This window comes from Physeter macrocephalus, chromosome 1 (genome assembly GCF_002837175.3).
Source record: "Physeter macrocephalus isolate SW-GA chromosome 1, ASM283717v5, whole genome shotgun sequence".
In the NCBI taxonomy this organism is placed as follows: domain Eukaryota; kingdom Metazoa; phylum Chordata; class Mammalia; order Artiodactyla; family Physeteridae; genus Physeter; species Physeter macrocephalus.
Window position 1 is genome coordinate 90139595 of NC_041214.2, and position 23143 is coordinate 90162737.

At 45.4% G+C, this 23143-nt stretch overlaps 1 protein-coding gene across 3 annotated transcripts in view; it reads right to left on the reverse strand.

Moving 5' to 3' along the window:
• KALRN (kalirin RhoGEF kinase) overlaps positions 1–23143 on the reverse strand; it is a 683571-nt gene that overhangs the window by 95075 nt on the left and 565353 nt on the right. For 2 of the 3 annotated variants that reach the window (XM_024120242.2, XM_028492957.2), the window contains exon 1: positions 22287–22489. The exons of the other annotated variant lie outside the window; for it this stretch is intronic. In XM_024120242.2, coding sequence (XP_023976010.1) covers positions 22287–22371 — 85 coding nt within the window. In that variant the 5' untranslated portion in view covers positions 22372–22489. Of the gene's footprint in view, positions 1–22286; positions 22490–23143 lie in introns of those variants that run through there. 3 annotated transcript variants of the gene reach the window in all.

Genomic DNA, 23143 nt, shown 5'->3' on the forward strand with positions numbered 1-23143 from the left:
CATGTGCCACAACTACTGAGCCTGTGCTCTAGAGCCCACGAGCCACAACTACTGAGCCGGAGTGCCACAACTACTGAAGCCCGCGTGCCTAGAGCCTGTGCTTCGCAACAAGAGAAGCCACTGCAGTGAGAAGCCCGTGCACTGCAACAAAGAGTAGCCCCTGCTGGCCGCAACTAGAGAAAGCCCGCACGCAGCAACGAAGACCCAAGGCAGCCAAAAATAAATAAATTAATAAATTTATTTTTTTTAAAAAAACCTACTGTAGAACTTATTTATTTTCTGTCTCTCTTACTCCCCTCCCTAGAGTATAAGCTCCCTGAGGGCAGGGAATTTTTGTCTGCTTTTGTTCACTGTTGAGGTTCTAGTACCTAGAAGAGTGCCTGACATAGAACTAAAACACTCAATAAACATTTGTGGGAAAAAGATTTCATAGAAAGTGCTCAATAAATATGTTCTAAATATTAAATGACTAGAAAGGAAGCCAAGGTGCCTGTATGTGTGTGCATGGATAAATACGGAGCCAAGCGGGAGAGGGACATGTCCTGGGAGCTGACTTCCAGTTCTACCTCTTAACCTTTCTGAACCTTGATTTCGTCGTCTATAAAATGGGGATAACCAACACCTAGCTCTGAGATCATAATACTTACTTAAATAATGAAAGGTTATTATATAACAATAAACAGTAATGACAGTGACTGTTGAATGACAATAAACAGTATTGTGTTGTAATAGAGTCATGCCCAGTGAGCCTAAGGCCTGCCAGATAGGCCAGCCCTGATCCTGTGCCATCAGACTGCTGTGCTTTGAGTCAACTGATGAAGGAACTCTCTCTCACTTTCCTTCCCAGGACAGCAGCAAAGGGAGAATGCACTTCCTTCTTCCAAGCAGCTCCATTACCCCTTATGCCCTTCTGTAAAATGGGCTGTTCCTCATCAGTCACAGATGCAGAAGCAGATCCCAGCAGGTGCAATCCCACATATGCACTCACAGACATGCACGACAAGTATGAATGGGTGAGTGGCACGACACACTTAGCACTTCCACCAACTCAGGTTGGAGACCCCAGAACTATCAGACTCTTTTTCCTCCCATTTCTCATTTCAAAGTTAGGAAGTATATCATGACTTCAACAAATAAAAATGCTTAGATGAACAAGAGGACTTGAAAAAAAAAATTCAAGCTTTCAGAAGTAATATTTAGTCATTATAGGAAAAAAATACAAGAAAATGAAAAGTTTCTGTAATCCCACCACCATGTGATAACTCCACCTTTATCTTTAGAACATTTCCCCCCTCTTTGAGCATGTGTTAGATGAGGATATTTGCTGAATGAATGAACTAAAACTTAAGCCCTTAAGAAGATGACCTTTCTTCATCCCACTGTCCCTTTGGCTAAGTCTCAGCGTTTCAGGCAGCCTGAATGCTGTTTGGAACCCTTTTATGGTAAGTTCACGGTCCTAGGTCAGGCCCCAAGCTCCCAACTCCCTAAGAGAAGGAAAGTGCAGTATAGTAAAAAGAGCACTGGCCATACCAAGAGCCCCAGGGGGGAGGATTCCAGCTTTACTGCTAACTTGCTGCACAGTCTTAGACAAATCTCAATCTTACCAATCTGTCATTTGGAAGCACAACTCTAGATCCTCTTTACCAGCCCTTTCACCTTTAAAAGTCAGAGATATGAAAGACTGCAATTTGTATTCTAAGCTGACTTTCAGATGCCTTATTTCAGAGGAGGGCAACATTTCAAATCCTCAGTTGAAATGAGGCCTCAATTCGTAGGCAGGCCTGCAGCAGAGAAGGCAGCTCCCAGAAGCCAGAGTTAGAACCTGGGCTGGGGAGAAGCAGAAGCATAAAGTTGTTGATGACCTCACACAAGAGAAGGCGAGGGGCTTCCCTGGTGGCGCAGTGGTTGAGAGCCCGCCTGCTGATGCAGGGGACACGGGTTCGTGCCCCGGTCTGGGAGGATCCCACATGCCGCGGAGCGGCTGGGCCCGTGAGCCACAGCCGCTGAGCCTGCGCGTCCGGAGCCTGTGCTCCACAGCGGGAGAGGCTGCAACAGCGAGAGGCCCGCGTACCGCAAAAAAAAAAAAAAAAAAAAAAAAAAAAAGAGAAGGCGAGAGGGGAGGCAGGATGCTGTGTGGCTTCTGCAGACTTCTGGTGACTGGTCCTTGAGCCTGACTCAGCCACCCTCCACTTACCACTCCCACTGGGCAGGTGGTGGCAGGGGCTCAGTCTCCAGGTACCCTCTCGTCGTGGCCCTTGAAAATCCTGCCATCTATTCCTCAGCCTTAAAGTGTCTGAATTTATAATAAACATTTAAAGGTAGCATGAGAGACTATGAATTTGTAAAACTGGGGGAAAATGCTTAGACAACATGAAGTGAAAGAAGCAGAATACAGTATTGAGTATACAAACTGAACAGGCTGCGATTATATACATATATAGATAGGTAGTTCATACAGAAAAAAGACTGAGAGATAAGTAACTAAAGTCAAAGTGTCTCGGACTACAGGTGATATTATTTTCCTATGTTTTCCAAGTTATCTGCTATAAATATATATTACTTTTTAGAGCACATCAAACATAAAAACGTGCTCATGAAATTTCAAATGATATTATAAAAGATTATAAGGCAAAATGTCCTCCATCTCTAATTCCTTCCCAGCTACTAACCCCATACCCCAATTCCACTCTCCTACCTGTTTGGTAACCTTGGCTGTTTAGTGTGTAACTCTCAGACTATTATCCATGTATACACACAAACGCACAGACTTGTTCTTACGCAAAGCAGTTCATACTATATAGTTGACTGCTTCTATATAGTTTTTAAAATTTAACAAGTGGGAGATCTTCCCATGTCTGTGTTTTCTTTTTTGTTTTAGTGGTTGCACAGTATTCCACAATAAAACTGTACCATAACCAATCCCCTATTGGAAATAATGCTACTGCCCATCTTCTTGTTAGCTATTAACAAAAACTGCCACTTGAGCATCCTGGGACAAATGGAGAACTTCTTTATGGTATACTCCTAGAAGTAGGTCAAAAAATATATACATGTTCAATTTTTGAAGATGCTGCGAAATGGCTCTCCAGAAAGACTATATCAATTTATATTCTCACCAGCGTATGATTGTCTATTTCTCCCCACCCTTACCACTAATTTTGCTCATCTGAAGGGTTAAATGTTCTTATTTTTATTTGTATTTCTCTGATTTCTACTGATATTACCTTTTCCAAAAGTTTACTGCTTTTTTTTTTTTTTTTTTTTAAAGTCCTGCTTCTTTTTAACTTTTGCCCATTTTCCCATTGGGCTGTTGCCTTTTTTCTTATTGATTTCTAAGAACTCTTTATACATTCTGGATATTAATTTTTGTCTGTTAGGTAGGTTGCCAGTATTTTCTCTCAGTCTATCATTTGCCTTACTTCCTTTAGAGTGCCCATTACATTTGCCTGAAATCCATCTGGAATTTTTTTTAATGTATAATGTTATTTGAGGACATAATTTACCTTACTCTAATGTCAGGAAAAATATTTTAAACTTCAAAAGAACCTATGTTTTCCACTTGTCTTATAAGCTTCCCATATTTTAAAAATCAGAATCATGGAACTTTTAAGGAGACAGGACTGTGAGAAAAGATGAAGCAGCAGCCCTGTCCCCCATCTCACAGCCTGGGTGTCTTCATGCCCAGTGGATGCACCACACTGTGCAGGCACCAAGCTTGCCAGACCCATGAGAAGCAGAGCTCAGGCTGTGGCTCCAGGGACAGTTCCCATGCTCCGCTCCTCTGGGTCGCACGTCACCGGCGAGGGTCCCCATCTAAGAGAGGATACGCTCCAGTCTAAATATGGTATAAGGCCCAAGTTTAAGGACCTCGGAATGCCCCACATGAGGACAATGTAGTAATTACTCCAAAGCATAACTCCCCTCGTGCAAAAACTCCAATAAACGTGATTTTATTTCTCTGTTTTATGTTTCAGAATATTTAGGTTCAGTAAGTATTTGCTGAATGAATGCATGAACATAATAAGTGAAATCTTTAAATCATTCATGATGGGGATAATCAGGAGTCGGCTGGGCATTGAGATGATAAAGGGGGTTAAAGTTAACAAGAAGTAGATTTTCCAATAAAGCCTCAGGAGAGATGCTAGAAGCTGTGGCAAGAATAACATGCTGGGGGTGTGTGTTTGGAGGAGGGGGGAATCCCAGTCATGTGTAACGGAAAGCTGGGGTGGAAGGGTAGTGGGGTGATGGAGGCGGGGCCGACTGCCACTCTGCTCTTGGGTGTTCTGACACATCACACTGCCATGTGTGAAGCACAGAGGCCAAAAACACCTGTGAGTGCATATGCATCTTTATTAAATACATGAACCCCAAAACCCCAAGATACTGAAACTCTGCAACTGGGAGTCAAAAACTGATGTGGCACCTGTAGTCACTGCAGCTCAGTGGGTTGGGCCACAAGGAACCATCTGCACTGTCCCACCCGATCCTCCCAATGACCGTGGCCATGGGCACGGTAGACAGCTGACTAGGTTAGAGGTCAGGTAGGGCCAGGACAGGGAGGGGCTGCACTTGCCACCCTGCCCCCATCAACCCCAAGAACCAGTAGGGCAGGTGGAAAACAGAGTCCAGGAACCTGCTTGAAAATGTGGGTGGCCTGTCATTGTTTGACTTAGCTATGCTATTGTTCACTTAGACTTCTGTTGTAACTTAATATTTTCTAGTTGCAGAAGTAAATAATGTTATTGTAGGAATTTTCAAAAATCAAAAAGTTTTAAAGAAGAAAATAAAAAAATCACCCATAATCCTTCCAGATAGCAGGTTTTGGTAAATTACTTTCCATTCTTTTATACATTAATAAATTGCTCTCTTTCACACATACATCTACCTTTTTGGGGGTAAGGCTTAAAAATTCCTTTTATTGTGATAAAATATATAAATATAAAATTTACCATTTTAACCACTTAAGAGCACAACAGTGTTGTGCAACCATCCCCATCCTCTACATTTATGTTTTACATGCTGTTCTTTACTGAGATCTTACAACATGACAGATATGCTAGTCATTTTACTTGCAGTCTCGTGTAATGTCTGCAACACTGCACGTGCATAGGTGCTATTATGATGCCCTTTGATACCGAGAATGTGGCACAGAGAGGTTAAGTCCCTTCTGGCAGGTTGCAGAAGTGGTAAATGACAGAGCCAGTGTTTAGGGCAGCTATGCAGGACTCTAAAATCTACACTCATAGTTTTGAGCCTCATCTGGATGAAGGACCTCAGTAGGGGTGGGGATGAAAGTGTCTTAATGCACCCTATTATCTGCACACACAAAAATGAATTTTAAAATTTCCAGTTCAAATTTCAAGTGCGGAAAATCTGAACTATTTCTAACCCAGAAGAATGGGAATTGCACAGTCCTCGTTCTATTTAGCGGGATAATTTAAGGATCATAAAAATATTTACAGGGCTTTCATGAGCTCATCTGCAACCTACATCTCCCAAACTATTTTCTACCATTAAGCACCTCACCTTTCAACGCTACTATCACAAGGTTATGCAGAAACAACTTCTGTGGTTCGGGATGAGCAATACAGCCCAACAATGGCACCAGGAGTGGCTCTTCTCAGAGCCTAGTTGGTGACCTCCATGCCCCTACTCTGGAGAACACACTGTTCAAAGCATAGAGCAAGCCTGAAAAACGGAAAAGCAATCCTGATAAACTATTTTTTTTCAGTCCTTACCGGTGGGTTTTTGTGTTTGCCACCCACATATCCCCTTGATTGTTTCAGAAAAGGCATCTCTTAGCGATGGGATCCAAGTCCAGAGCACACCACCCAGAATCACACATGTGAATTGATGCCTTTCATTTCCTTTATCCTGATGATGCTGTGAGAAAGACCCGCTCGAAGACCACCACCGGGCCCCATCTGAGAGCAGGTTTTCTTGGCTTGGTATGATGTATTATTCCAAGGGATGGGGGACGGTGGGGAGGGGGTGATTCGTAGATAGGAACTGTGAGGTAAAACAACACCTTCATCCCCCTCTAACTCTCTTCAAGTTCAAAGTCAAAATGAAGCAACTTTTACCTTAAAGCAAAGGAACCCTACAGGCTATAGCAGAGGGGGACACTGACTTTCTCTAAGACAGAATCCCAAAGCAGGGACACACATTTTTAATATCCATGCTGAGGAACAGGGAGAAGGTATATTCCATTTCAAAAGTTGGCTGGGTCCACCCACAGGTCAGACACAGCTGGGCCTGCAGGCGGCTCTCCTCTGGGGAAGCTGACCCCTGCAGAGTGGCATGGCCTGTGGGCAGAGGCAGGGACAGGAAGGAAGAAGGGCTGATGGACATCGCAGGGAGAGCTACACTTTCGGTTACTTGAGTCAACCGGTGGGCTCTGGAGGTGAAATCTAATCCTGTCACTAGGAGAGGTCTGTGAACCCTAAGGAAGAATTCAGGAGTGTCAGCACAAGGGAGCAGGGAAATTTATCACAGTCAATCACGGCTGTCCCGGCTACCAGGAGAAGGCAGGTGGAATACACAGGGCTCTGGGAGGGCTGTGTTGACTAGAAACAGCCTTCCTGGGAGAGTCAATACTATTTTAAGAGACAAACAAGTGTGACTGTGGTTAAAGATAATCATAGTCAGATGTTGGCAAAAGTGACAAACATTTCTAGGCCTCTGCTATTTAGGGTATGAAAGTGTGTGTGTGTATGCCAGGCAATGCTTATGTTAAGAGCTTTGGCGGCACAGGGTTTACATATGCAAATAAAAGTAATACCCCTCAAGAAAAAGCTGCTTCTGGAACTGCTAACCCATCCCATAGTTTCAGGGACACAATGTGGAACTGTACCAAATTCCATTACAGTAATAAAAAAATACAGAACTTGATAAAAAGATCAGAATCAAGCTGGGCAGCAGGGTAAGTGGGAGAGAGAGTAGAATATTGAGAAGAGACCAGGACTCAGTTTATTAACCACATGCTCTTGGGGAAATTGCTTCATCTGTCTGAGCCTCGGTCTTCTCATATGTGAAATGTGCAGGCTGACTCCCCAAAGAAGAACAAAGGGGAGACTGTAGTACCACATGGTAAATCATTTCCATAGATACTCCACTCCCATCCACGACCCCACGTCCTTTCCCCATGCTGCCCGACTTCTTAGATGAAGAGTATCCCGCCTGACCCTTCAAGACACACTCCCCGTGTCACCTCTTCACAAGGCCTCCCCAGCACACAACTTCCTTACCCCTCCCGAAGAGCTGGCCGCGCCGTCCCCTGAGCACGTGCAACAGAAGAGGCAGAAGGCTTCAGCTGTCCTTAAACTCACGGCCGTTTCTCATTAGACCACGGGGCCTACGGGTCAACAGGGACGAGGCCTGCTGGCTGGCCTCCCCGGCACAGGAGCACCCCCAGACTTCCCAGCTTTGTGAGCTGAAACCCTGTCCCTGCTCCATCTCTAGCCTCACCCCCCACCCCAGGGGTGGGTCCTAAAATAACTGGAATATTTTATTCCCTGGGCCACGGGGATTAAGTCAAGGACGGTCACATGGCCTGACTCCACACAGGTCCCAAGAGAGTCAATTTGGGGGACTTTTGACTTCCACCTGCCCGCTGAATATGAAGGTCTATAAGTGAGTTTCACTCTTGGAAAAAGTAATCTAAAATCTAACCAATAATACATTTAACCAAAATGTCAAGTCTCTTTGTTTTTGTCTAATAGTGATAAATATGGTTTCTGAATACAAGAAGCTCTGATTGGTTGCTAAGGACAGAAGAGAAATTTCTAAGCCATAAATGGAAGATCAGATATTTACCAGAGCATATCAGGTAACTGTAGTAGTTAAAGGAACACATCCAAGATGATCAACTTTGGAAACGAATATAGGATAATGGCACAAACTAAACAAATAAAGGTCTTTAGTGGTGACCTGCTGAGAAACTGCTTAAGAATTCAACACGCTGGCCAGGTGTAGGCAGGAGACCTTTTACCTCTTTCTTAAGAAAAACTGTCATCCTGAATCAGCCCTAGGACCCCACCAGATCAGCAACTTGTTCTGAACAAGGACACTCCCAGGGATCAAAAATTGGGCAAAAGGCCAGTAATTAAGGTCTAATAAGTTACAAGTCTGTTTTCCTGGAAAGCTTTGAAAAATATTCACTAATCCTCCACCCCACTTAATGGTCCATCTCAAATTACTGCCCTGTAAGTCAGAGAAATATCTGATAATGAGAAAGAATATTATTGTTCATAATAATAATAGCATTTATTGAGTGCATTCTATGTGCCAGAAAGCTAAGACTATACTAGGTGATACACACACACTCCAGTAAATACCTGTATTTTCCCAAGTATAAGGATGAGGAAATTAATATAAAGAAGCTAAGTAACTAGACTAATGTAATTTAGTAAATTCTAATGCCAGGATGGGAACTTAGTCTGACCCTCTCTAACCCACAGTCTTCCCTTAGAGACCTGAGCTCAAGAGAGAATTGCCCTCAAAAATCCTGCTCATTTACTTACAGAAAATGACAGAGGAGCATAAGAGAGCTAAATGGCCCATGTTCGCTTCTTAGACAAGTCCCTGTTTGTAAGACTAACCTGGACACTGTCACAAAGTGCTAGAATCCCAGCTCTAGAAGCTTTGTGATCTGTTTCTCCTCTCAAGTGCATGCCAGGGCATTTTGGAAAGACGCATATGCTCCACATGGCCTCTCCAAACCTGCCTCTGTTTGTTAGAGAGCAAACAGAAAAATAAGATTGTCCTATCTGAGTCACAATCTGATACCATTCTAAAAATGTCACATATGTATGTATGAATTTTATGGTGTAGGATGCTAATTATGACTATAAACACAAATTGGAGGTGTGACTAAGTTATAATAAGAAATATTTTACAAACTAAACCGGTTTCAATCCTTTGCATTTGCATATTTTTATACTAAAAATTTTTTTAGTATAAAAATGTGCAAAGCTATTCTACCAACAGAATTACAGACACTGCCTCTGTCCTGTCTCTGAGATATGTACACATTGAAAGAGAAAAAGATGCAAACCCAGCAAAGATGCACCCCAGACAACGAAACAAGGGCTGAAATCTATACAATACAATGTGCAGATTGTATCTTATGAACCTGGGATTGGTGACTTTGGAATAAGAGGCAAGAGTGAGCACATAATTGTGGCATAATGCTTGGCAGGAAGCCACGGTAATTACAAAGCCAGGTGAGCTATGTCGCTGATACTTTACAGTGGGAGGAAACCAAGAGGGTGGAGAATTTGGCTGACTTTCTCCCAGGGACCCAGCCAAGCTAGGATAAACCCCAATCATCCTTTGGGATGACTATACTTCTCCCCACCCTGAACTCCTCCACTTCTCCCCCCAGGGTTGATCTGGTCTTTTGGGGAGACTTGCCCACCTACTCTTCTAACTCCTACAATACACACACACACACACACACACACACACACACACACACACACACCCCTGAGAACAGACCAGCACACGCGCACACACACACACACACCCCTGAGAACAGACCAGCTCTGATTTTGCTCTTGCAGTCCTCGCTTGTGTATGCTGGCAGAAGGTCACAGTTAAACTTAGACTTGACCACCTCACCGGGAAGGAGCTGGGAAACTGGCTGTTTGAGGAGATCCACAGACACTCTGGGAGAGGTAGTTGATTACACTCCAAGTGGAAGCACTATTTGGTATTCAGGGCGTCAGTTAAATCGGGAAGGGGATATAATTTCCAAACCAAAGCACAAAGAAACAGGGACTTAAAAATTAGAAAGGCTGGGAAAAACCCCAGAAGGTTACTGAGGTCTTCGCTCACCTTCACACAGAATCCAAGTAAACAAATAGGATTGTCTGTTTTTTAAACCCTTTGTGGAATGGGAGCCGGAAAAGGTCTCAGAAGGCCACTGAGTATACTGTCCCGCATGTTGTAGAGTCAAGTCTACAGCACTGCTGAAGAGGTTCACTCTGACTCAGCTGAAACCTGTTCTCATGCATGATTGGGGGTGTATCCCTACAGGAGATGGCAGCTGTGGATGGCAACACCTCAGAGGAGAAACTAGAGCCGGTGGGGGTGGGTGGGGGGGAAGCCCAAGGTGGGTAATGGTGAATGGGAATCTGGCCCTTTTCATGTGGATCCCAGTGTCAAGATATGTAGGAACACGACAGCTCCCTAGGACTCAGGTCATGAATTAGGAAGTGAGGGCCTCGGCAATGATCCCTTATGGACACAGTACAGGTTCCCCAGGTGCTTGTGGACCAAAGAATGGCGCATGAGCTCTTGAAGCAAGCCAGTGTCAAGCAAGGTGACCTCCATAAACTGTCTCGCTTTATGCTTCTTTTACTCTACTTCCCTGTGTTCTCCCATGATATTTAGCAAAACCTTCTGGAAAGACCCTTTAAATGTGATCCACTTGGGGACCAGAAGAATGGCAGTAACAGACTTTCAGTACTTACGTCAGTTCCTCAAACAAGGTCCCTTTTGCCCCAGTGTAAATTCTACTTCCTCCCCTCTCCCTCCAACAGATACTCTCACGGTGCCCTTTGGGAGCACTTATAAAGATCTGTGTGTGTGTGAGAGAGAGATCTGCTGCCCTCTCTAAACTGCAAATTTACAAGGGCAATGCCACATCCACTTTGCTCATTGGCTGTGATTGCCAATGATCCCCCAGTGTTGGAGGAGTCAGAGATGACCAGCCCAGGAAACTTCGAGTAAGGCACCCAGAATACTGTGGTGCCCCACAGACCTCCCTGGGTTGTCTGGGAGGGCTTCATGGGACCCTGATTAGACTGGAGCACACTGGCTATCCAGGCCTGGCTTTGGATCAACCTTGACCTTCCATAAGGCCTGGAAGGTCATAGGAAGACCCCATGACATGTCTAAAGAAGGTCCCCCATATAGCCTTGCCTCACTTGGAGACTCCAGGCCAGTGGAACAGATCCTGATTTTGTTAGGACCTGTGGGATCTAGCCCTCAGCTCTAGGTTCTGGGAATCCAGCTGTGATTTCAGAGTGGTAAAGTTCCCCCAGAATCCGTCTAGATATTTAGAAACACCAGATGCAAGTGGCCACTGTAGGACAGATTCCTATGGGAGCAGATCTAGAGCAGGTGGCTAGGACATAGTTTCAGGAACCTGAGAGCGATTTCTGATTCACTGGGATCCCTGCCCCACCAGATTCCTTCCAAAGAGCTGGATTTCCCAGAAGACTTGATCCAGTGCTTCTACCCTCTCCATTCCTCCCCCCCGCAAAAAAGGGCAGGACTATTCTATGTTTCACTGTCTTCTCTGTAAAGGTATAAGCAATATGCTACAGACAGAATGATACCATTTTACTCATTACCAGCTGAGACTTCAGGCAAGTCTTTTCTCTTTTCCAAAGTGCTCTTCTCATGGATAAAACTGAGATCTTTATGTTCTGCAATGCTGTAGAATTCTGGTGTTCTATGACGCCATACAAGCAAGGCGTGCTATATATTCAACTTTTCCTACACAAATAGGGAGATGGTCCCAATAGCCTGTATAGCACTGCACTCTGCCAGGCACTCGGTGATGCTTCAGGAGGACAAAAATGGGATGAGAAATGCTGTTCAGGATGAATCAAACACTCAAACGTCATTCAGCTAAATGGCAAAACGAAACTTGCCCGAGTTCAACCAGGAGCTGCATGCACCCACCTAGTCATGCCTTCTCTGGACCTCGGTCCTGAATCAGAGCAGCGGGCTCCCTCCGCCCCATCTTATCCCTGAGACCCTGGGGACTTGCAGGCCAGCCACACTTCTTATGTCATATGAAGAGGCAGGACTGGAGTGAAGTCCGTCAGCTGGGGGTTAGACAGCTGGGAGATGGTAGCACGTTGTCAGTCTTCCTGTTCACTATTCTTTCCAGGACTTCCCCACATTATGTTCCTAAAAGCTGGCGAATCTGAGCTCCATGAGGAGAACTTGCAATTTCAGTCCTGTTTGTTTCCTCACAAACTATGTTGCTCAGAAAGGAAAATGTATAACTGCTTTGCTTGAAATTTTCAGTGGAGAACGCCTATGGGCATCTTTAAGCATCAGAGAGACTGCCATCCTCCCGGAATTATGGAGGGGCTGCAGGACGGCCCTGGATCGGCCCTGGAATGGGGTGAAAGTTTCCAACTCTATATCCTTTCTACGCTGGCACATCAATGTATCATGGACTATAAAGTCTAGGACAGCTCCATCTAAAGGAAATATAATGCAAGCCACAAATGGGAGCCACGTATTTTATATTATATAAAAAATAAAATTATATAATTTTATATCATTTAAAATCTTCTAGTAGTCAGAGTAAAAAAGTAAAAACAGACAGGTACAATTACGTTTAATATATTGTATTTCACCCACTATGTCCAAAATATGATCATTTCAATATGTAATCAATATAAAGATTACTGAGCTACTTTACATTTTCTGTACTAGACCTTTGAAATCTGGTATATAATTTATACTTACAGTACGGCTCCATTTGGACCATCCTCATTTCAAGTCTGCAATAGCCCCATATGGCTAGTGGCTACAGAATTAGACAACACAGCTTGAGAAGGCAGGTCTCATCTCTCCTCTGTGGTCCCCTGCACGTCCCTGCTGCTTTGCTCACACTATATACTCAGCCCTTTAAAAGCCCCTGTAGGGCCCAGAAAGAACCCTACATCTCCTGAGAAGTCCTCCCAGATCACCCCCGGCACTGTGCTCTCATCAGCTTCTGCATAACTATGTTAGTCAGAAATCAGGCAGGACCTTGAAGCATCTTTCCTCTTATCGCCTTCAGCAACTATTTTCCTTTTTTTGGTCATTATTTACTGTTTTATGCTTATGGGGCAGCTCCCAAGTTGGACTGCAAGATCCTCAGGGGCGTGGAAACATCTTAAATTCTCTATGGTTGCTAGTCTAATACCTGCCACATGGTACTCAAATATTTGGGGATCAATACAAAATATGCTCAGCTCAATTTCTCATAGGATTAAGGAACTAATGAAATCATTTGAATGTGATACTTGGCACAGTTCCACAGAGACTTCTATATACTCATGAATGCTAACAATAATCCAACGCTTACACAGCACTCACCATGTGCCAGTTCTAGGTGATTTACCTATGTCAACCCATCTAAGCCTTGTAAAAACTCCGTGACTGGATTCCATCATCCTTTCCATCTTCTAGACAAGGAAACCGAGGCAGAGCGTATGTAACTTGCACAAAGTCACACAGGTAACTGGTAGAACTGGGATTCAAACTCGTTCTGGCCCCAGAGTCCAAGCTCTTAATCATCATGATATATTGCCTCTCAATCCAGAACAACTGCAAGATGAATTTTTTTACACCCTATCAGTACGTAGCTTAAGAATCAAAGGCTTTCAGCCAGCATATTTCCTTATATAAAAAGAATTAAGTTAATTCAGAAAATGTAAACAGAAGTAAACAATAGGAGAGACATGAAATTCCTGGTCCCAGAGGATGTTTCTCATAAATCCTCTTTAAACAAAGAACAGGACACTCTTCCTTTCAACCGGTATAAAATTGGGGATAACTGGCAACAACTAGGGCTTGAAATTTGGGATGTCCTTTCGTTTAGGACCTCCACTTCAAGGGATTTATCCTAAGGAAGTAATTATAGGTGTGTGTTAAGACTTAACTATAAGAATGCTTATTACAATATTGTTGATAACAGCAAAATTAGAATCAACCAAAAATAGGGAGGTTGAAAACAAAAACAAACCATATTTACACATGATAAAATGAGCACCTAGTAGTATGTTGATAAACCAGCTCTCTGAATAAAACAAAAAACCTTGATTTGTGGTATCTGTAACATTCTTAGTATAACTACTCCCACCATGGCTGATTTCAAGCTACCAATGGCTTAACCATTGAATATTTAACAATCCCAACCTGAGCTGAGCTGGCATATCACTGAATGCATCCACAAAAACGTCGTGGAAGTTGTTTAGTATGTTACGAGAAAAAAGTTTGTAACACTACTATACCCTATTTCTGGAAAAAATACACACCTGGAAAAAAATTAAAAGGATGTATTTAAAATGTTAACATAGCTCTCTCTAGGTAATGGGATTTTATTTTCATTTATCTGTAGTTTCAAATGTTTTCCCAATGTTTATGTATGACTTCGCTAGGCAGATTTTTTTAAAAAACCAAGGCTCTCTTACCCAGTAACAATAATTTTGAAATGACCTATCTTTGGAGGCATGTCTCAAAAAGAGAAAAAGAGAAATCCCTGGACCTACTCACGAAGGCAACTGCACAATTAGAAGCCTCAGAAGTGAGGAGATTCCTAACACCACAAAAGCAAGAAAAGGCTGAGCGGGTAAAACATGCAGCTCTAGCCCCGTGCACACTGGTCTCACGGGGGAGAGGGGTAAGTCGTACCCCTCCCGTGGGGTGAAATATACCTCGCAGAAAGGAAAGGTGGGATGTAGGGAGTGGAGATTCGTAAACTCCAGGACAAGAATCTGTCTGTACAGTCTGATTCTGGAAAGATCTATTTCTTAACCCAGGGCTTTTCCTCATCCCTTCTGACCAAATTTTAGCCATTATATTAAATCAGTACCAGCAATTGTCAAGTTCAATTCTTGTCTACAGCGAAACCCTTTGTAGCCACTAAAAAGATCCTGGAAATGCATCTCTATGGAACGACGTTCTGAAGATTAAGTGAAATCATGTTTTAAGGCAGAATATATTTACAAATATGAACCCATTTATTTTAAAAGGGGTAAACATATAGAAAAGGATACATTAAGGGATAAAGTAGTTGTTACGAGGTAGTAAGGATTATGCTACAAAGTTATGCTTTTATGGTCTTTTTTGTTTGCCTAACTTTTGATTTTTTTCTGAAGTAAGCATAGTTACCTTTTAAGAGCCTCAGGAAAATGAACATAAGAGGGAAGGAGTCTTAAATGGGAAGAATGATGCCACAACTACCCTGACTCACCCCTGGAGGCTGAAGGGCTCAGGGAAGATGTAGGTGATTCCTAATTCCAACCTCGTCCCTGTCACCCCCGACCCTCCTGGCAAGTAACAGTGAGTGGTAAGGGCCTCCCCCACTTCTCAAAGCAGAATCCCCAGGAAGCAGGTCATAGACGCCCTTGCTGGAGCCAGGGGAAAGGAAGAGGAAGGTGGGGAGGGTGGAGAGGAGAGAAAAGAACAAACCAAAACTATTAAGCCTCTTGGAGGGCTTGTTAAAACACAGACTGCTGGGGCTCACTCTGGAGTTTGAGGCAATGGGGCCAAGAATCTGCATTTCCAACATTTTCTCCAGTGTTAACCACTCTTGGAGAACTTCTGCTCTAAGCAGAGAAAGAAGATGAGGAGGCAGCACACCAGGTGTGAGCCTGACATCCAAAATCTGTGCAGAAGTGAAGTGTTTGCAATTCTTTTTAACAGTGAGGCTTGGTTCTCTTTTGGATGGGGAAAGATAATATCCCTTTCTCGGGCTTCCCTGGTGGCGCAGTGGTTGAGAGTCCGCCTGCCGATGCGCGGGACGCGGGTTCGTGCCCCGGTCCGGGAAGATCCCACATGCCGCGGAGCGGCTGGGCCCGTGAGTCATGGCCGCTGACTAACGGTGGGAGAGCAGAAACTGGGACTGTCCTGAGAGCCTTTTGAACACCAGATGCTGTAAGAGACCAAACAGATGCCTGCAACTAATGCCACCCCAAGGAGAGCAAGTACCTGCATACAGAGATGGTTTATGAGGTACTGTTTCAACCAAGCAGCGGAAGGCGTTTCCCTTCCTTTCAATTTGCCAGTTTCCTCACTATGGTCTCCAGGAAAGCAAGAAGAATGTGAAAGGACCTGTTGCACAACTCTGATCTTTGCTCTTTTACCTGGCTAAAGCCAACCTGGCAGCCTCTTGGCTGCCTTGCAAGTGTAACCAGGGCTCACCTCCTTGCAGGAAGTATTATAACACAGAAGGTTCTGTCAACCTCAAAAGAGGAACTCCATTAGTCACTGAATAGACCAAGCAGGGGGGCCAAGCTACCCATGTCTCCCGACCACAAGGAATACACAAGATAATGGCCAAACTTCAGAGAATGTCCAGAACCTTGGGGGCTGCTGTGGGCAGGTCATGATTTTTACCTAGGCAAAAACAGCCTGAAGAGGACCTGCAAAGCTTTGCAAATGAAGGGTGTGCAACAAATGCTGGCTAATGGGATCAGAAAAATGGCTCTCAATTAGATTGTTGGCCAAAGTCAAGGGGCAGGCAGGAAGTGATGTCTTTTTACATAACACAGGTTTTCAGGACCTAAACTTCAATCCTGGTGTAGCCATGTTCCAATTCTTGTACATTGTGTTTCCCCTCAGAGAAGAATAACTCGAGGATGCTTAGGGTATCTTGCCAGTACCTTCTCTCAGATGTTCTTTTACATAACCACAGTGATTATAATACCAGAAGCATTGTATCTTTTTAAAATTTTTAATTGGTTTAATTTAAAAAAAGGAAATCCCTATCGTACTTATAGATCACAAGCTTTCTTTCCCCACAGTGGCAACTCTACAGCACTGAGGCACAGCTGACAACGGTTTGAACCAAGACCATTAAATTGCTTAGGAATGTAGATTTGCAGCATTACCACCTAGAAGACCCACAGATATTTAGCTGTGAGTCCCCTGAGTATGGGTTCTATGTTTAATATTCCAACTACTGTTACCGTTAGTAGCTAACCTTTTTAAAGCACTTTATATGCCTGGTGCTACGCTAAGCCCTTTACATACATTGTCTTAACTAATCCTCACAGCAGCCCAATGGGGTCATTGCCATTATGATTCCCATCCATTCTCCCCTAGTATCCAGCGCAGGGCTGGCAGGCAGTCAGCACATAAACATTTGTCAAATGGATTAAAACACTGTGTGTTACATAAAAACCAGTGACTTTCAAAAACGGAATGATAGGAATGTATTTCATTGATTCATTTCCACCTGAAAGGGTACACTTCATGAAAAGAGACAAGAAAGAAAGACGGGGGAAAGGGGCCTTTGGAATTAAATTGAACCAGAGGGGAAAACATGGACAGATATTTACTAAGAACAACATGCAGAAGCTGCTCTGGGAAAGATGGAGGTGTGACTGCGGTCTCTGCCTTCTGTGGTCTTGGGACAGAACAGCCACTGAAGGCAGAACAGGGAGGTCCAGATCCCAGGGGCTCCAGGCAATGCAATCACCCCCAGAACCACAGATCATTCCAGTTAACACCCAAGTTCCAGCTTGGGGTCAGCCTCTACCCTTCTAAGTTGGGCCAGCCGTGCCTTTGTCTAGAGTAAGAGAAACTGCATGCCCAGGAAGACAAAAATGGAGTTGCAGAAAGAACACTGGAAAAGGGCTCTAGGTCTGACTCTGCTACTAAATGGCTGGATCTCAGTTTCCTCCTGTAGAAAAAAAGACCTATTAAATTATCTCTAAGATTGCTTCCAGTTCTAACTTCCCATGGTATAGCCCCTTCTGCTTGAGAAGCCCCCCTCAGCTTTTAGACCCATGCTCTTTCTAGGGCATGGAAAAGCTGGGCCGTGGTCTGAAGGAGAGGGCAGGCCGTGCAGCCACTCACATTCACTGAAAAGGAGCAGCACTTCAAAAGGATGGGGAGTCTTTTTAGGGCAGAAGAGAAGCACCAAGATTCAAGAGGAACTTCATTAAGTAGAATACCAAAAACACTGCTCCAGACTAAGGTAGGCTTACAGCATTTTTGGGCTCCGAAGTGAATCCCCCATGTTCACTTTAGAAAAAACAAAACAAAACCAAAAACCTTTTATTTTGAATAAAAACACAGAGTCTGAGTTTTTATCTTTTTATCTCAGGTTAGGACTTACCAACCTGTAGCACATGGAACCCCTGGGGTGACATGCCTACAGCACCATCAGTGATTGTTGGACCCACAGTTGTACCAAAAGAGGACATTTGGCTTCCGCTTCCAATCTCCTCCACCCCAACCAAATCCATATACTCCTATTTCTACTAGGCTACATTATGCCTGGAAGGCAGGGAATAATTGATATCCTTGTTACTACCCACTAGTCAGAGAATCAGGTATGGGAAGAAAACCATAAGATCTAGGTTGGCAACAGTACGTATGTGTGGAAATTCTCCCCAGATTAAGGTATATCCCTGGGAGGCAGAGAAAATCGAGAGATGTAATGGACAAACATACATGCTAAATGGTCAATTCAATTTTCATAGTGGTAAAGGCACTTCCTGGAAGATAAAGAAATAAAAAGGGATGTATACCTCAAGGCCCCAAGGCTTCTCTGGCCCTTGGGTGGTTAACTAAAGTAAACAAAAGTGAATGTCACTTTTGTTCCTCTCTGAGGTTACCAACACCTTTCTAAAGGAACTTGGTGTCATGGTTTCCCACATTAAATTCAGTTTATAAAATGAGCTGTATTAATTCATGGGCCAAAGAAGGAATATTCACATCCAATCATAAGATTCCTGCTTAGTGATTCTGGGGAAACGTAAGGGGAAAAAAAGAAATCATAGATAAGGATGACTCGGGATGCCCTGTAAACCCCCATAACTCTTACCCGTACCCTGTGATGTCAGCCTCAATCGCCCCTGTGGCGAAAGAGCCATGGGACTGTGATCCCAGCACCTCTCCTGTGAACTTACTCGGCCTGGATAAGTCGCCACCCTTTCCTCTCTTCACTTCTAAGACAGTCTCCTGAACCAGGTACTGTCTCACAGTACAAATGGGGAGATGTGATGGCACATGGGCTCGAGAAGCAAGGACAATGATACAACAGTAAGCAAGTATAAATAAATGCCATGCACACTGTGGAGAAGCAGAGGAGGGCAGCAGTCAGGAAAGGTTTCCAAGAAGGGACTTTTGTCCTTATACCCAAAGTTAATTGACTAGAAAATTAAAGGCTCTAAAACTGGCTTCCAACTATCAAGGTCTGAAAAATCTCTAGGCTCCATGATCTAAGAAGTCACAAGTTCTGCTCTGCAGCACATGACTTAGCAACCCTCCAGGTGACCTGAAATCCTTTTTGTCACTCGGAAACAAGTTGCTTTTTAAAACTGTAAGATCACTAAAGAAGAATCCAGAATGGACCCACTTCTTCAGGTATAGAGGAAAGTCGAAGTAGCCAAAGAAATCCTGAAACTTCCCACAGAGCGCGACATCAGTGATCAATCACCCTTCAGACACACACATGCCATTATTTCATGTCTGGCTATTTTTCACTTCCAAAAAGGCAGTTATAAATGTATTTGCTGTCCTTCTTCCTTCTCACCCATCTCTATTTCTGTTCTACCCTTGGTTTTCAGTTTTCCTGCCCTTCAACACTTATTTCAAGGTACGGAAGGAAGGTCATTTTTCATCAAACCCCTTTGCCACACCCATACTCAACAGAACCAAAAACTGGAACAGAAGAACACAAGAGACTTGCCTTCTTCACTTTTCCAAATCCAAAGACAAGCTCCACTAACTTCGTCCATATTTTTCTCAAATATGACCTTTTTGTTTGTTTGTTTGTTTGTTTTGCGGTACGCAGGCCTCTCACCGCTGTGGCCTCCTCTCCCGTTGCGGAGCACAGGCTCCGGACGCACAGGCTCAGCGGCCATGGCCCACGGGCCCAGCCGCTCCGCGGCATGTGGGATCCTCCTGGACCGGGGCATGAACCCGTGTCCCCTGCATCGGCAGGCGGACTCCCAACCACTGTGCCACCAGGGAAGCCCTCAAATATGATGTTTAAAGGCCACAAAGGTACGTCACTAAATCCTTGACTCTTACCCTAGTGTTAACAATTACAACCACTTAGGATTCACCAGAGCAAGTCCAGGATAGCTTAGCTTTGTGTCAAAAATAACCAGAACATTCCACTTCCTCTTGGTTCCTTTGTCCCAGACTTTAGAAGGAGGTGTCCTTTAAATGCTGAGTGACTGGAAGCCAGTTAGTCAAGGCCCCTTGACACAGGAACCATAGTAGTGAGTTCATTAGCTTCACAGTCATCTGTACAACCAGAGGAACTGGTTTAACTGAAAAGGGAGGGCAATCGTCCCTAGTGTAGATGCCCTGCACTCCCATCAGCCTCTCAGACTCTCGCCCGAGCCCTTCTCTGTGTTGCAGTTTCTTCCTACGGAGTTCTGGGGCTCTGGACAATGCATTCAAGCTCAGTACAAGACATTATCTTTTCAGTCTGCTTCGAATATATGCCTTCGGGCTGGGTGGGGACTCAGCTCTCCTTGCTGTTACAGCAGACTCAGGGAGCCCCCGGGCAGTGCCCAACATCTCAGACACATCATCCTGCCCAGCAGCCGCCAGGGGCTCTTGGAAGGGTGGCTAAGTCACGTCCCCCACCATCTTTCTCAGATTGGAGCCCCAGTTTTCCATCTTCACATGTTTCAGATGTGGCAAAGAATACGGACTGAAGAGAGAGAAGGCGAGAGGCACCCACCTTTGTTACCCTCCTTCTCCCTTTTAAGCTGCTTTTACTTCTTGGGCCTTTTGCCTTCCCTCTGTCTTCAGCTGAGAGGCGATGGTCTCCTCCAGCTCTGGCTCCAGCAACCCCCCCGCCCCCCCGCCCACAAGCCACAGAACCTGCAGCCTCCGCTTTCCCAGTCCTGCAGACAGGAGGTGACCCAGCAGGCACCCCAAGGGGCTCCCTGCCCCCTCCTCTCACCGCCACACAAAGGTCCCGCCAGGGCAATTCACAAACAAAGCAAAGGCTGAGAGACCCCTGGAGAATTACTCTGAAAGGGAGCTGCGGCTGCCACACATCTGGATTCAAGGAGGCAGCTGCAGGGCCTTTAGATGAGCACCGCCCACGTTCCCAAATTCTGCCTTTGGACAGGAAATGGACTCCCAAGAAATCCTGCTTGGAAACCCTTCACCATGAAAGCAGCCCAGCCTTCAGCGCAAACCCACCCACTCGGATTCCCTTTGGCCATTTCCTGCTTCCTCTCCCTTTTAATACTCCCTTGCTTCAATTCCCAGCCTTGGTTCTGAATGTTTCTGAACTAGGCTTGGATTTTTGTGAGGGTCCCTGGCCTGCTAAAATTCCTTCTCCCTCTGAATTCTGATTTTGAGAGTTAGCTACTACTCAGTTCCAAGCTATTCTAATTAAATGCAGGATTGAGAGAATCTGACGCTGAGATTATGAACTGAATGACTTGGGGAAAGTTCCCTCAGATTTAATTAGTTTTTGTAGTCTCCTATCTGCTTAGGATGGAGAATCTGTCAGGGCTATGTGTGGGGTGAGCACAGAGGACGCGGTGGTCACTTGGATGAAGTTTATTCACCAGTAACTCCCAGAGAGTTCCATCAGGACTCGTTAGGCGAGGATGGGTAAGGAGACTGGGGCATTGCAAATAGGGGTGGAGGCGAGACACCGAATAGGTGAAATTTTAAAAGGGCTTATGTCAAGTAAGAGCCTATATTCTCACTTCTAACCACACAGAAACAGAATCTCCCCCACCCTCCAAGCTGAGGTGTTAAAGTGACATGAACTGTGTTAGGAACATCTGTTAACTCTGTCTAGGAAGGGCTCGATTTCTTTTTCAGGATAGGCTACACGCTGATGACTTTCTTTCTGTCATCCTTCTCACCATCGTGTTTTGCAGGCTGATTTTGGGGAAATTAGTTGCTTCCTGCAAGTCTCCTCGACAACACTAAAATTAGCAGCATAATTAAATACAGTCCTAACTGGGTACATAGAGAGTTCTTGGTTAATTAATGAGCCAAGCTCCGGCCCAGAACTGCAGACCCACGCTGACCTGCCAAAGCCCAGGCAGAGAAAAGCCCGCTCTAGTCCCCAAAGAAAGTTGTCACTTGGCAAAAATAGTTCCTGGTGTAGAGACAAGTGTCAAACACATTCCTATGGCTAAGAGTCATCTGTTAACCCCGCGGCTAAGGTCCATATGTAAATGAGAGCAGGAAAGTGTGACTCTGCCACTACAGGGACGCTCCGAGTGGCCTCTCCCTCTCCCTCGCATCCGCGCCCCAACCCCTCTGCAGGCTGGAGCCCAGCATCCAAAGTCGCCGGTAAGCAACTTGAGTTCCCAAACTTCAGCTCCGCATCCAAGTCAGAAGCTCCTTGAGAGTGGAGAGCGAGCGAACCGCTTCGTGCCGCAGAAACCGCAATGAACACAGTTGGGAGCAAACCCTCCCTTTGCCGTGCTCCCCTCCCCACCCCCATTTTCCCCAGACCACGGTCTACTCCCCCCTACCCCGCCACCCCATACTCAGCTGCCCCGGTCTCTGCCTAAAAAGAAGGCGCAGCACCGACAGCCACTCACCTCTGCACGGGAGGCAACAGCAGCACTTTGCCAAGAGCCACCCCAAAGAGGGACCTCGGGTGTACGCGCGGTCGCCGCCCTTCATGCTGCCGCGCGGCCCCAGCGCTCCCGCATGGCCCGGGGTGCCCGCCGCTGTGGGAGCGCAGCAGGCAGGCCACCGCGGCCCCGCGGCCCCGGAGCCAGCTCGCAACCTCGGCCGTCCCTTCCCGCCCTCCTCTCCCGCACCGCGACAACGACTCCGACTTTCTGGGAGCCAGGGCCACCTTGGGGAGAAGGGGAGGGGCCGGCGGGGAGGGCGGCACTGGGGGCGGAGTTCCAAAGTCCAGCTGTTTGCCCGAGTCCCGCCCGCGGCGTGGCCCAGAGCCTTATGCAAGGCCGCTCTGGCCGCCGGCACGGGGCACGCAAGGGGAGGAGGAGCGCACACAAACCTAGGCGCAAAACAGGTGCTTCCCCTTTAGTGCAGCTTCCTCTACTCAAAGGCTGCCACAATCAGCTCTGGCTTAAAATTCGCAATCCTATGAGGCCAGAGAGGTGGGAGAGAAGCAGATTTAGAAGGTTCAAGGCTCAATAGTGCTTTTTCTCTGACAGGTTCACCCCCTCCTTCTCCTCAGCCTCCGAACATGGACAGCCCCCTCTGTGTTGAAAACACCTTCACCTACGCTTTTCGTTCCTTCTTTTTAATATTTAAGACTAATAATGATAATTGTGCCTCCCCTTTTTATCGGCTCCGGGGTGGTAATGATGCTGTGGGAAAGCTCAGTATTGGAAAGAAACCATAAGACGGAAGTTCAAAGCTGTTTTGTCACCTAGTAGCTGTCTGACCTTAGGCGAGTCATTTCACTTTTTTGATCTTCAGT